This window comes from Antechinus flavipes, chromosome 3 (genome assembly GCF_016432865.1).
Source record: "Antechinus flavipes isolate AdamAnt ecotype Samford, QLD, Australia chromosome 3, AdamAnt_v2, whole genome shotgun sequence".
In the NCBI taxonomy this organism is placed as follows: domain Eukaryota; kingdom Metazoa; phylum Chordata; class Mammalia; order Dasyuromorphia; family Dasyuridae; genus Antechinus; species Antechinus flavipes.
In genome coordinates, this window is record NC_067400.1 from 515,887,839 (window position 1) to 515,902,864 (window position 15,026).

The 15,026-nt window shown below is 38.2% G+C and overlaps 1 protein-coding gene across 3 annotated transcripts in view; it reads left to right on the plus strand.

Annotated features, from left to right (window-relative positions):
• Positions 1-15,026, plus strand: part of PAK1 (p21 (RAC1) activated kinase 1) — a 192,419-nt gene that overhangs the window by 154,812 nt on the left and 22,581 nt on the right. For all 3 annotated transcript variants that reach the window (XM_051987057.1, XM_051987058.1, XM_051987056.1), the window contains exons 7-8: positions 1,700-1,877; positions 4,479-4,542. In XM_051987057.1, coding sequence (XP_051843017.1) covers positions 1,700-1,877; positions 4,479-4,542 — 242 coding nt within the window. The remainder of the gene's footprint in view (positions 1-1,699; positions 1,878-4,478; positions 4,543-15,026) is intronic.

Here is a 15,026-nt window from a genome sequence, read left to right on the forward strand (position 1 = left end):
ATTGCAATAGGGTATATAAGAATGGGGACAGGAAGTCAGACAGAAGTCAGACTGGCAGATTACTGGAGGAGACTGGGTCAGACTATGACAGACATAGACTGTAAGAGACAATAAAGACTTTGGACTCTATTCTTGTCCATTCTTGTGGTGTCTATCCTGTTGAGACCCAGGCCCTTCTGGAGGATCCCCAGAAAGCTAGCCCAGACATTACAATTATTATAATAGAATGTTCAAACTGGTGGGGACTTCAGAATTCATATATGGCAGCTGGGTTGCCCAATGTGTAGAAAGCTAGATTTGAAGTCAGGAAGACCTGAGTTTACATTTAACCTCAGACATTTATGAGTTATGTGACTCTAGGCAAATCAATTAATCTGTTTGCTTTCATTTTCTCATCTGTAAAAAAGGGATAATAATAGTTTCTATCTCCAGGTTGAAGTGAGGATCAAATGAGATAATGATTATAAAACATTTAGCAGAATACGTGGCACATAGTAAGGCCTATAGAAATGTTACCTGTTTGAGTTATGGTATTAATATCCATCACTTAATTTATAGATGATAATGGGAATAGAAGCTCACATAGGTAGGCCTAAACCTAGATGTATTTAAGAGCTATGGGGAAGAGGGCCTGTGAACCTTCTCCCTCCCTTCCAGCTTTACTTGCTGGGTAAGGCAGTGCCCTCAGAAAAGTGGCTACACCAGATTCCTTTCCTATCCCAAAATGGTGGAGACAAAGTCAGAGGGAGAACTTCAAGAGGGACAGGTCACTTCATGTTTGGGAACTTGATGACATGTCACTTTGTCCTGATTTCTAGAATGTAAGAGAAATGCTTTCCTTCCTTGGTCCTTCCAAAACTAACTTTCTGCTTAGTCTGATGGGGTTTGTGTCACCTGTCTCTCTACTCTGCCCAATGTACAGAAAGAGCCTGTATTAGTAAGAGAAGTTGCTAAATGGAAAGGGATGGGAAAGGATTATGATATACAGAAAGACATTCATACAGAAATCAATAAAACTTTAAAAAAATAAAAAGAGAACCTATTTGTTTATTTTATTTTTTAAAAAGAGAACATGTATTAGATTTGATATGTTGCTGTGAGTTGAGTGTAGAGGGCTGGAGATAATGGAGGAACTCTGGGTAAGGTATAAGATCTTTCCTGAGAAGTCAAGGAGGGCATGACCACCTGTGTTCTACTTGAAGCAAAGGATACTTACGGTGAGATGCGTTTACATATCAGTAGCAGGGTGCTTATAGTTAGCACTTGCTCAGTGTGATGTGATGATATAATGGTTCTCTAGTTGGCACATATTTAGTGTGCTGTAATGATGTAATCACGCCAAGGTATTTAAAGGCTGAGAGGACTTGAAATAAGGACATTCCACCTTTGACCATTCTCATGAGTCTCCTGCTTCCTTCACTTCTCCACTAAGACCAAGGACTCAGGCTGGTCCCAAGATCCTCCAGAGAGGAGGATAGTCTGGAGAGCTAGTCTGGATGGTATATTTTGGCACCCCAATTTGGGACCTCTAGAAGGACACTATAGTTGAGTTTATTGGAGTTAAGTTAGCTGGAGTTAGCTCTACCTTGTTTCCTCACCCCCAGCTAAGATCTTGGGCCCAAAAACCATCCCCCATTCTCTCTCTTATTGCTCAGGAAGGCTAACTTCTTTCTTCCTTATTTCTCTACCATCCATACAGGTATACACACGGTCGGTGATTGACCCCATTCCTGTCACTCCGACTCGAGATGTGGCAACATCTCCAATCTCCCCCACTGAGAATAACAACACTACTCCTCCAGACACCCTGACCCGAAATGCTGAGAAGCAGAAGAAGAAGCCCAAAATGTCAGATGAAGAGATCTTGGAGAAATTAAGTAAGTGCTTGTCACAAAAGCAGGAAGATATAGATACTTCCTAGCGTGAGTGAATCTTTTAAATGCTCTCAGCTGGTTGCCCTTGTTTCTAAAATAGAAATAATACCATTTACCCCACAGAGTTGTAAGGATCAGATGAGGTCATGTATGTGTAGATTGCTTTGTAAAAGTACTTTATAAGCTTTAAAATCCTATACAAATTTTAGTTATTACTATGATACACATGCCTGCATATACTATACACATATATTTCCCTCCTTCAAATGGAGCTAGTTAGTGAAGAAACATCTGTTAAGCACTTACTGTGTGTCATAGTCATTGGGTTACAAAGTAAAACTAAAAACAACCCCTGCTTTTAAGAGGTTTCCAGGATTCACACTTCTTGCTAATGAGGCCAAATTTGGGGCCCCAAATGGACCTGACTTTTTGGCTTTATTCTGTGCCCTGTGTAGTTCCCCTGACCTGAGTGAGATACATGTTTCTAGACTCTAGGTTGGAGAACTAAAGTGGTGATCTAATAATTTATTTTTCTCTTGCATCAAGTCTTAAAGAATGCTTTCCTCACAACAACTTTGTTTGTTTGTGAGATTGTTAGTACAAGTATTTGCCTTGGCTCCCAGTTTAGGATTCTTAATTTGCCATATTACCACTTCTTCTGAAGAAATGATTGTCATAATCAATGATTTGAATGTATATTTAAGGAACAAGCTGTACTTTTCTTGTCTATTAATTTGAAAATAACCTGTTTCCATTGATTTCAGTTAAATGCCATTCAGGGCTGGGGGTTCAGAAGCTTTTTCAGATAAACAATCTTCCCTTCCAGGAACTTGCATTCTATTGAAGGAAATAGTATATAAGAGAATACTAATAGTTAGGGGAGGTGGAGCCTGTCAAGATTCTTGGAAAGAATAAAATGGAGTCTGACCTAAGACTAAATCCTTTTACTCTCTCTCTGTGCCATTTGGAAAAATGTAGAAGCTAAATCAGTTTGAATTTAAAAAGAATAATAACATATTGGGCTACCATATGTCCAACCATGGAGGATTTAAACTTTTATATGATGTAGCCCCTACCCTCAGGGAGCTTTTAGTCTTAAGTTGGGGAAGAACACATAAATAAGAGTTAACACAGAGATAAGTACAGGAGACATCCAGGGCTAATGCTGGGAGAAGTCTCTTAGAAAATGTGATATGGTGAAGGTTTTAGGGAAGAGGTAACATGGAAGCTGGGCTTCCAAGGAGAGGAAAAAATATCTTTAAAGAAGAATGGGGAGTGGGGAGAAGCCGAACAGAGATGTCTTGAGGACAGGATGAGAATAGTGGACCGTGGTCTCAACATACCTGTATTCTAGAATGGTCCAGTTTGGCAGGGGCATAGATGATCTGAAGGAAAGTAAGTGAGAAACTAGAAAAATGTCACTCTGTGAGCCACATTCTGCTTTATTTATTTAGAAGGCAACAGAGCTGTGAATTTTTCTGTTCTTCCCCCAGACGTTCTGTAAATATAACAATCTGTTCCTACGTTAATGGGAACAGTCAGCTCAGACCTGAGACTGGTAGTTCCTAGGTAAGGCATTGTGGGTGGCCTTTTTCCTCCAGGAGAGGTCTTGCAAATTAAAGGGGCTAGCTGCAGATGAATCTTAAAGGGGTCAATACATTAAATTTAGATAAGATAGATACCTGATGCCTTTTAAAGTGCTTAATCATATATTCTGAGGTGTCAGTGGGGGATAGGAAAGGAGCTAAGGTAACAGCATGGGTGTGTGTTAATTTGGAGCCCTGAAATGAATTTGATGCTGTATATGGGGTCATCAGGGTAGAAATGAGTTAACCAGGCAACAAGCTTTCATTAACTATGTGCTAGGCACTGGGGAGACGAGGAAATTTTTTAAAAATAGACTCTGTCTTTAAGGAGCATACATTTTAATGGGAGAATACAACATGTCAATAGCTAGATTTATACAAGATATATGCAGAATAAATCAAACAGTCTGCCAGGGGAAGGCATTGGTAGCTGGAGAGACTGGGAAAAGTTTCCTACAGGAAGAAGGATTCCAGCCGCCTCAAAAGGAGCCAGGGAAACTTAAGAAGCAGTGGTCAGGAGAGAGAGCATTCCTGGTATGGGAGGCAGCCCATATAAAGTCAAGGAAATAGACAAAATGTCATGTAACCATCATCTCTAAATCTCTGGACATCCAGAAAGGGGAGAGGATGTGTGTGGAGATGATCCATTGTAGAGACTTCATGGAAGAGGTGGGGCCAAAGCCTGGACTTGAAGATTGAGGATTCCCGACTATTGGTGCTGAACTCCAATAGAAATACAGGCTACTAAACATAGGTGTTGACTTAGAAAGCTACATGTTAACATTTTCCTTGTTACATTGTAATGGTTTTGTTAACTATTACCCAGTTACATTGTAATTTGGTTTGGATTTAGGAATCTCTGCTCTTCCCTACTCATTGTCTATGATGGCTTCTGAGGGAGAAATAGCTATCTCTTTTTTTTTCATCCCCCTTGTCTGAGCTGGGGAAATGTATTTATTTGTATTTGTATTTGATGGGATTGGAAAGACCACTGTCTCTTCATTTCTCTCTGTCACAGGAAGCATTGTGAGTGTGGGTGACCCCAAGAAAAAGTACACTCGGTTTGAGAAGATTGGACAAGGGTTAGTAGCAACTTTTTCTATTTTTTCCCCCTTGGAGGATTGATTTGGAGGATAATTTGGTTATTTCTAAACCCTAAACTAGTCTTCTAAAAGGTTAATTCTTTGAAGAAGCTATGTCTGGTGTGAATGGGAGGCTTAGAATGGGAATCTTCTAAGGAGAGGACAACCAAATCATAGCTTCTCAGAGCTGGAGGGGGCCCTAGGTATCAGAAGAGCCAATTATGCCTGATGTTTGGAACTCCTGTCTAGCATCCCTTTCCCTGGAGAAATGGTTTGCAGAGTGAGTTAGTTGGATGCATATGTCTCTCTGGCTGAACAAATTTATTTCCCTCTGTTCTGATCCTCTTCCTCCATACCCTTCTTCTATCCCTGGAAGTAATTATGCTTAATGTGAGGGGTTGTCATTAGATGACCATACTTACTAAATATATCCCTACAGGAAGTGAGAATCATTTAGTCTGTGAGTGTCAAACTAGCCACCCAAATTGTAGCTCTTTCTCTCATTGTCAACTGTCCCATCTGAATGCAGATACCGTGTGTGGGGATGGGAGGCCTCCAGCTGGAGCCCATTGAAGAGGAGAGCAGCAGAATCCTAGAATATCAAAGCTGCATAGATCCTAAAAAGATGTCATGCATTTCTCCAGGGATAGAAAGAAATAGTCCTTTATTGGCATTAGGCTGGCAGCTGCACTAGCTGGAAGGAGGCTGGGCTTGATTCAGAATACCTGAAAAGGAATCCTGGTCCTGAAATATATATTACTAGCTATGTCCTCTTGGATAGGTCATCTACTCACTAACTGTTGGTTTCTTTTTCTGTTAAAAAAAAAAAAAAGCTTGAAAGAAGAGTTATCTTTGGGGTGATAGTGAAAACATTATGATACTGTTTTCAACTTTTTTGAAGGGCTATCAGAAAGAAGACAGATTAGAGTGTTTATTCCCAATGGGAAGAACCAGGACAAATGGTTTACAAATTGCAAAGAAGCAACTTGGGGCTACTAGTCAGAAAAATACTTCTTAGTACTTAGAGCCAAAAGTTAAACTGGACTTTCTCACCGGGTGGTGGGCTCTGCCACATTGTAGGTCTTCCAACAGAAGCTAGATGACCATATATCCAGGATATTATAGATGAGATTCTTTTTTCGCCCTTTCCAGCCATGTGAATAATCTGAAAACGTGGGTGCTGCTACCCACATTGCAGTCAGTTCCCATTTGGTGCCCATGAATCCCCTGAAGTATTCACATGATTTGAATTTGCTTAGCATATTTTTACTGGGGTAGAACCATATTTTATACAATTATCACTTTGAATAGGGCAGATTAGCATACATGCAACCACTTTAGGGATTCATTTATTCTCTTTAATCTGAACTTAGTTGTACCCACCACATAGGGTTATTAAAAGGAAAAAGCTTCTAGATATGAAAATGATTGTAGCAGTGTGAGCTGTGATTTTTACTCATAAAAATTTTCATTAGAAAATAAGAGTTTAACCTCCCACCCTTTGTAGGATTCTCCTTAGTAATCCAGGACCGTGTTCAGAAGGCTTCTGCTCAGATAGGGTACTATTATCTATCTTCTCAGGCAACCTGTTCCAGTGTAGGAAGAAACATTTTTAAGAAGTGTTTTTTGAGCTAAAATCTGTCTCCTTGTAATTTGTACCCTATTTGGTCTCAGTTCTTCCTTCTGGGACTAAAAAAGTGGGGTATACATGGAAAGAGCAGCATCTTGAAGTGAGCAGAGCCCTAAGTTCAAAAACCACAACTGACATTTATAGCAGATAGAGCTAGATGGTACAGTGTTAGAGCAGAGAGCTTGGAATCAGATGCCAATAAGTTCATATTCCTCTTCAGATACTTATTTGTTGTGTGATTTTAGACAAGTCAATCTCTCTCAGCCTTAGTTTCCTCATCTGTAAAATGGAGATGATAATAGCAAATGTCTCCCAGGGCTACTGTGAGGATCAAATAAGATAATATGTGTAAAAGTGTTTTATAAACTTTTAAGTGCAATAGAAAAAATCAGTTATTTTAAATATTACTGAAAGTTATACTAGTATTATAATACTACTAGTAGTAGTTTTAGTCATAGTCATGGTTGTAATAGTAGTAGTGGTAGTAATCATAGCCATTATATTATTATTATTAGTAGTAGTAATAGTAGTCATCCCAGTCATAGTAGTGGTAGTTATGTTGTTAGTAGTTAGTACTGCTAGTACTTATAGTACTAGTAGTAGTTGTCATAGTTATAGTTATAATGGTGGTGGTAGTAATACTAGTAGATATAGTAATAATACGTAATAGTAATTATAATAATTATAGTAGTAATAGTAGTGGCATCAGTAGTCATAGTGGTAATAGCAGTATTAACAGTAATCATTGTAATAGTGGTAGTAGTAGTACTAGTAACTATAGTAATAGTCATAGTAATCATATTACTAGTAATAATACTATTACTGCTAATGGTAGTAGTGATAGTAGTACTAGGAATTGTAATAATAGTCATAGTAATTATACTAGTAATCATACTAGTAATAGGATTAGTAATGGTGATGATAGTAGTAGTTGTAGTAATAATCATAGCAATAATGCTTCTAGTAATAGTAGCAGTATTAGAGTTGCAGTAATAGTCATAATCATAGTAGTAGTAATAGTACTACCAGTAATACTGATGATAATAGTATTAGTAGTTATATTAGTTATATAATAGTATAATACTAGTAGTAGTGGTAATAGTAGTTACAGTCAAGCAATGCTAGCAATAGTAGTCATGGTTGTAATAAATGTAGTAAATAGTGGTAATAATATTTCTAGCAGTTATGGTTGTATCGGTATTAATAGTTGTAATTGTAGTTGTTGTTATAGTAGTAAGAGTACTAGTAATAGTGAAGACAAATTGCTTTTTAAACATATTGGTTCCAGCTGGCACTCGATTTCCTCAGGACTTTGACTATACAGTTCTCTCTTTTCTAAAAATTATAACTTCTTGCCTTTTTAATAGTACTTTTATTAACTCTTTGAATATCCACATTCTTGTGAGGTGCCTAAGGCTAGCATGATTACCCTCATTTTAGCAAAGATAGTGGAGACCAAAAAAAAAAGGGGGGGGGAACCAACACCTGAAGTGACTCAGCAAGTTAGAACCTAACTTGGAATAAAAACAGGCTTCCTCCGCTCTGTGCTGTCTCCTTTCCCCTGTTGTTCAACATTGTAAAACATGTACCTCGTGCCATAGGGCCCCAGGGAGCAGTTACAATCCAATGGAAACTGTATAAATATAAATATTACTGCTCCCTTCTGGCTGAAATATGGTGTGTGTGTGTGTGTGTGTGTGTGTGTGTTTGTGTGTGTGTGTGTACACACACATACACATGCACACATGCACAGTCGGAAGCTCAGCCAATTAAAACAAAGATCAGTTATCCCTCCGGCATGCTACTTGGAAAAGGTTGACAGTCAATTAGAATAGGTGCCAGGGGTAGTTTTGGCTATAGAACCTTTTGGATCACATTAGCAGCAGGTGGTTATAGGCTGACTAAATGAAATTCACATGGAAAGAAAGAAATAAAGATCTTCACCAATTCATAGAATTATCAAACCTGGAAGGAGTTTCATAATATATATAGAAATGTCAGTGGGAAATAATTCTAGCCTATTGAATGTTAGAAAAAAAGGACATAGGTATCAGAACAGTGTCAGGAAGGGTCTTACAATGGAGACTGTTGGGACATGGAAGGTAACTCTTAGAACCAGTGGGGACCTTGAAAATTTGAAGAAGGCTTATGTAGATGGCATGTGAATCATTTTCCAGTGACATGGGTCTAGGACACTCAGCTAACATATTTGACCTTAGACTGTGAAGAGAGTTGAAAGGTTCTAGTCTAACCTTTAACTTAAACAAACATCTCCTCTATGATGTACTTTAAGAAGTAGCCATCCAGTCTATGCTTGAAGACCTCCCCTGGAGTCAGGCCAACCTGAGTTCAAATCTGGCCTCAGTCACATACTAACTGGGTGATCTTGGGCAAGTCACTTAACCCAACTTGCCTCAGTTTTCTTATCTGTCAAATGATCTGGAGAAAGAAATGGCAAACCACTATATATCTTTGTCAGAAAAACCCCAAATGGGGTCACAAAGGATCAGATGGGATACCTGCTTGTACCACATTATGATCCTGGACCAATTATTTTATCTCTATGAACCCCTTAGTTTCTTTATCTGTAATATAGAATGTTGGTATCTGTGCTACCTTTGTCACAGAGATTTTGTGTGGAAAGCACTTTATACATTTAAAAGGCTTTACATGATGAATATTGTCACTGTCTTTGTTGTTGGTGGTGGTGTTGTTATTTTATGTTCCTTTGTTTCCTAATCTGGCACAGGTGAGAGGCAGGAAGATCTGTTAGCTTGGATGGGCCTTTTTTCTTTTGCCTTTCCTCCTCCCCCAGCCACAGGCTTTACTAGAGCCCACACAGGAAGGCCTGGTGAGAATATGAGTGACCACTGCCTTTCCCTGCCTCCTTTCCCCATGGCCCTCTGTTCATAGGGTTTGGATGAAATGGGAATCACCAGTGATGTGGAGAATCCCCAGGTCTCCCCATCTGTTCTGTATCTATTTCCAAGTATTGTCGTCCGACCTGCTATAACCTCAGGATCCCTGGGCTTTGCCATCTGCCCCCTCCACTGTATCCTTAGGATATCCAGACCTTTCCCTCCTTTAGATGAATTTTCTTTTAGGTGTTGTCTTTTATTTAAAATGAGAACAAGAGCTATCTCTTGCTTTTCTGATTATCATAGTGCTTGGTACATAGTAAATGTTCAATGGATGATTTTTCATATTTATCTGTATGACTTTGAGCATGTACTTTAATTCATCTAGCCTTAGTTTCCCTATATATAAAAAGGAATAGTAATAATGCACTCCCTACCATAGAATTGTTATGACCCCTTTGTAAACTGTAAATTACTCTAGAAATATGAAGTTATTTCCTCTACCAGACAGTGCTTAACCTAAAGGAATAACTTAATTAAACTTATTTGCCTCAGTTTCCTCATCTGTAAAATGAATTGGAGAAGGTTATCTTCACCAAGAAAACCCCAAAAGGCATCATAAAAAGATGGGCATGACTAAAAGCAACTGAACAAAACAGCTTACCTCATGACTGTGAAATGGACAAAGTGCCTTAAGACATATTTTTAAAATTATGGAAAAAGGAGTTGTTGATATTATTGCTATCTATTGAGCCTTGCCTGTGTCAGGTAACAGGGAAAATACAAATACAAATAAAATGTGGTATTCTTAATTCATTTAATTTCTGCTTACCTCAGTTTCTTCATTTATAAAGGATAGCACCTACCTCCCAGGATTTTTGTGAGGATCAAATGAGATGAGTATTGTTTTTAGTTAATTTTATTAATGAAGTGCATAGTGCCTGGAACATTTATATAGATGCTTTATAAATACTAGCTGTCAATCACATCAACCATACTAGGATTACAAAATAAATGTAATTTATCTGAAGACTCAGGTTTTAGAGAAAGTCCAGGAAAGTCAAGAATGGAGCCTAAAGGGAAATGGAGACATGGTTGGCCTGACTGGATTCTTTGTTAAAATAAAGCTTTTGGGAAGAACTAGCCAGTAGAGGGAGAGGCTACAGGAATGGTGGGTATTGGTCCAAGAGTGGGGAGAGTTACTTGAGTGAAGAGGTTGATAGAGCATAATAGAGAAAGTCCAGGAGAGACTTTTTTTTTTTTTCAATGGAGGACTTTTGCATTCTAATATGGATTTTCAAAGTAATGCATATGTATGGGGAAGGCTGAGAGATCTCAGAGAAAAGAAAGGAGATGGTGGAGCTCAGTGAGGTGCTGCTGCTAGTTGATTCTTCAGAAACATTATTTATTTATCCCCGTTTTACAGATGGGAATACTTGTCTGTGATTACCCAGCTAATAATCATGGACGCATATGTCAGTAGATCATAGATTAAGAGTTGGAAGAAACCTGAGAGCACCTTAATCCTAACCATTCATTTAAAATAATTTTTTTTAATCTTTTGTTTCTATACTGCCTAAATTTACACCTAAATTTCCTCTTTCCCCCACAGGATGCAAACCCATATAACAAAGAATATTTTTAAAGGAAGAAAAAAATCAGCAAAAGCACTAACTATATTGAAAAATATGAAAATACATGCAGTGTTCCCTGCTCATGGTTCTCCCACCTCTGCAAAGGAGTGGGAAGAAGTGTCTTGTGTCTCTTCTTTGGGACTGTTTGTTCTTTGTAATTTTATTAACATTCACTTTTAATTCTTTGCTGTTGTTCCTCCCTTTTCACATTACAATCTTAATTTTACCATTAAAGGAAAATGAGTCTCAGAGACATTACATGACCTACCTGCAGTCACATAGCTATTAAGCAACAGAGCAGAACTTGAACCCAGATTTTCCGTTTCCAACACCAGTGTTCTTTTGTATCATTCTTTCTCCTTCAAACACCAACCCTATTTCTTTTGCTTCACTGTGTCCTGTCTCCTCATTCCTTTTCCTGTACAAAGCCCAGCCTCCCTCTGGTCTTCTGCTCCATCTGTCTTCCTCCACCTGTTCCAGAAAACAGGTTGTCTCTCATTGCAGTTCACAAAGGGAAAGAGGATCTAGAGGGGCCAGAAAAGATTTATTGGAAGAGGACAGACTGCAGGCGAGTCATTTTAATCTTTGCCTCAATTTCCAAATCCAGACCTTTGAACTTACAGAGTTGTTGGGAGAATCAAATGTGTATGTGAAGTACTTGTCAGACCTTAAATGTCAATTGTTGTTATTATACATGAATCCTGTGAAAAAAGTCAAAAATTGTAGGTCAGCCCAAGAAATTTAGAGACAAAACAACCAATCTTTATTAGGCAACTGCTATGGGCTCTAGGAGGAGATACAGCAAGATTACTTGTCCTTAAGACACATATATTCAAATAGATTGATTGTTTGCTTTTTTCAATGAATAATATTTTATTTTCCCAATTACATGTGAAGATAGTTTTCAACATTCATTTTTCTTTTCTTTTTTTAAATAATAGCTTTTATTATTAAAATGTATGCAAAGATAGTTTTCAACATTCACCTTTGCAAAACCTTATGTTCCAAATTTTTCTCCCTACTTTCCCCAGTCTCTAGACAGCACATAATCTAATATATATTAAATATGTGTGGTTCTTCTGTACATTTTTACACATTTATCATTCTGCACAAGAAAAATCAAATAAAAATGGGAAAAAAAAAATAAGAAAGAACAAAAAGTAAGCAAATAACAACAAAAAAGATGAACTAAGTTGTGATCCACAGTCAGTCCTGACACTCCTCTTTCTGGATGCAGATGGCTCTCTCCGTCACAAGTTTATTGAAACTGGCCTGAATCATCTCATTGTTGAAAAGACAACATCCATTTTTCTAAGAGTCTTAGTTCCAAAGTTTTCTCCCTCCCACCTCCCCAAAATAGCAGCCAATCTGTACTAGATTGGGTGTTCTTAGCCCAAAGTCCTCAATTTGCATGGAATCTAAGGATAGGAGGCAGGAGGTCCATAAACTTGAAGGAGGGAGGAAAATGCCATTTTTATCTTTGTTAAATTTTGGTTTCCTTTTATTATTCTTCGTATTTTATTTTACATTTTTAAAAGCATGATTTTGATAAAAGGTCCATTGCTTTTATCAGACTGTCAAAGTGGAAGTGGAGGCTTGTGATGTAAAATAGATTAGGGACCCTCAGTCTAAACTACCTATACTTATCATTGTAGGCCTTCATTTCTGACCTTTTTATTTCCCTCTCCTATCTTAGTCATCTGTGCATGTATTTATTAGATATTAGGTATACATATATAATTGTGAACTGAACAAATTATATGTAATAGTAAAAATTTATTATTCATTCATTTATGTATTAAAGCATAGCTTCATTGCTAACTCTGAGATCTTAACTTCCATTCCCTTTCTGGTTCTCCATTTCTCTTTCTTTCTTCCTTTCTTTACTTTCTCTCTCCTTTCTTTCTCTCCCTTTTCCATTTTCTCTCTCTCTCTGCGTCTGTGTCTTTGTGTCTCTCTGTCGCTCTCTCTCTCAAAAGAAATTTAGACATTATTCTAAGAAAGGATCCAAAAGCCTGTCCTGACTGCAAGGAGTCTGTGACATACAAAAAGGGTTAAGAATCCCTCAAACAGATGGGTGATATCCCATTTCAGATAGTTGTAATACAGAGTATTACAGTGTAACTGCATTAAAGAATTAGAAAGTGCTATGTAAGCATTCCTGCTCTTGGCCAAGAGCTTGGGGGCCTGTAGGGGACTGGCATAATTTTTCAGTATTGAAGGTTCCCTAGACCTCAGATGCCCTGTATCTGTCCTAGATAATAAGTAACAGAAGCAGTTTGGGGTAATGGATAGCCCTATCTTTGATGTCAAGAAGACTCTGGTCTGACATATATGTGTCATTGTGACCCTGGTCTCAACTTAGTCACTGAACCTCTTAGTGCCCCAGACAGATCTCTAGGGATCACAAGTTGCCCAGTAGTTTCTGGTCTATATTGGCAGAGGGGGTTTCCTCCAACCATGAAATGACTGGTCTGAATTCCTCCCCCCAAAGACAATAAAAAGCCAAGATAGGAAAGCCTGGCAGAAAGGGTGGTGGCCCTGTGCTTCCACTCAGTGATCAAAGTGCTTTTCTTATGTTATTGTTGTGATGGATGGAGGTGTTCATGACCATGTTTGCCAATCTTTTACCTACTGTGGACCCTCTGTGATGAAATGAGGTACTGGTGGCATTGTAGCCAGGGCGGTACCAGCTAAGCCTGTTTCTATCTTGTTGTTTGTAGAGAAGAGGTCTCGAAGATGCTTGGTCCACTTAGATCTATCATGTATTAAAATTCTTTCATTGCTCAGGGTCTGCTTTCTTTTACACCCACAGCCTGCCTTTATGTCTGTGGGTGGCTTTTTGTTTTTTTTTTGAAGTCCTGGAGACTAAAGGCTAATTGCATGTCTGTCTTATGGAAATGAGAGAGAGAGAGAGAGAGAGAGAGAGAGAGAGAGAGAGAGAGAGAGAGAGAGAGAGAGAGAGAGGAAAAGAGAGGGAGGGAGGGAGGAAAAGGAAGAAAGGGAAGAAGGGAGAGGGTGAGAGAAAGAGAGCATTTTGTAGTGGCTTATAGGTCTAAGCAGCCTTTGGGGCACTTATTGTTAACTAATCATAGTCCTACATAATGTCTGGACCTTGTAGGAGTAGCAGAGGGGGAGATAGTTCTTTTAAGAATAAGCCCTGTGCAGTTGGTCATCTTGATAGGAGACTACAGGATTTTGAGTTAGTTCCAAATTCATAGGGTTTGTTCTCCTTAGCAAAAGGCTGTCTAAGATTCTGTGGCCCTGATTACTGTAATTTTCAGGCCAAAATGTATACTTGTAAATTCCTTGTAATCTTAAATAGGCTCCAAAGAATTCCTGCCATAGTATATAATTGGATCTCTTCTATTTTTCAATGAAAAGTACTGTCCAAATGTAAAGATTATAAGATGCAGGGTCACAAAATTGTGCCATATACACCATGGACATTTAATAATCTTTTACTTTAATTTGCCAAATTGGGTTTTTTCCTACCATCATTCCCACCCCTACCTCAGAAAGAAACACATTCTAATAAAGAGTCTCGATTATTGGCACAAAATTTGGATTTTCTTGGTTTGTACTATATAGTCATAGATCCATGAAGTATTTTGGGATAGAGGGGACTTTAGAACATATGCCATTAGATTACAGAATGGGAGCATATGGAATGTAAGAGCTCATCCTATCACTCTTCTAGACTCTCTGAATCCAATTCTAGTGCCACACCCTACAGAGTCTTGTTGATGGCCTATAATAATTGTAGAAATCTGTTTCTCTTTATGAGAGGGTTGTTTTCTGCCTGTATGACCCTATATGGATTGAATAGTTCAGTATGTGTGCTTTTCAGGTATGTGCTTATATGTAAGCAATACATAATTACATTGTAATTTCATTTATATAGAAACAACATATGATTTGCATGAGTGTATATATACATATTTGTTGTTCAATCATTTCATTTTGACTGACTTTTCATGATTCCATGGGGAATTTTCTTGGCAAAGATACTGGAATGGTTTGCCAATTCCTTTTTCAGTTCATTTTATAGTTGAGGAAACTGAGGCAAACAGAGTTAAGTGACTTGCCCAGGAAAATCCATTCCTGAGAATGTATTTGAACTCAGAAAAATGAATATTCCTACCCCAGGCCTGACACTATCCGCTGTGCCATCTAATTGTCCAAGTACATACATATGCATGTATAAAGTATATATTAAGAAGCATGAATTTGGAATTAAAATAAATAATTGATGTCCCTATATTAAATAGCTGTTTCTTTCTTTCTCTCTCTCTCTCTCTCTCTCTCTCTCTCTCTCTCTCTCTCTCTCTCTCTCTTTCTCCTCCTTCCTCATTGACTTAC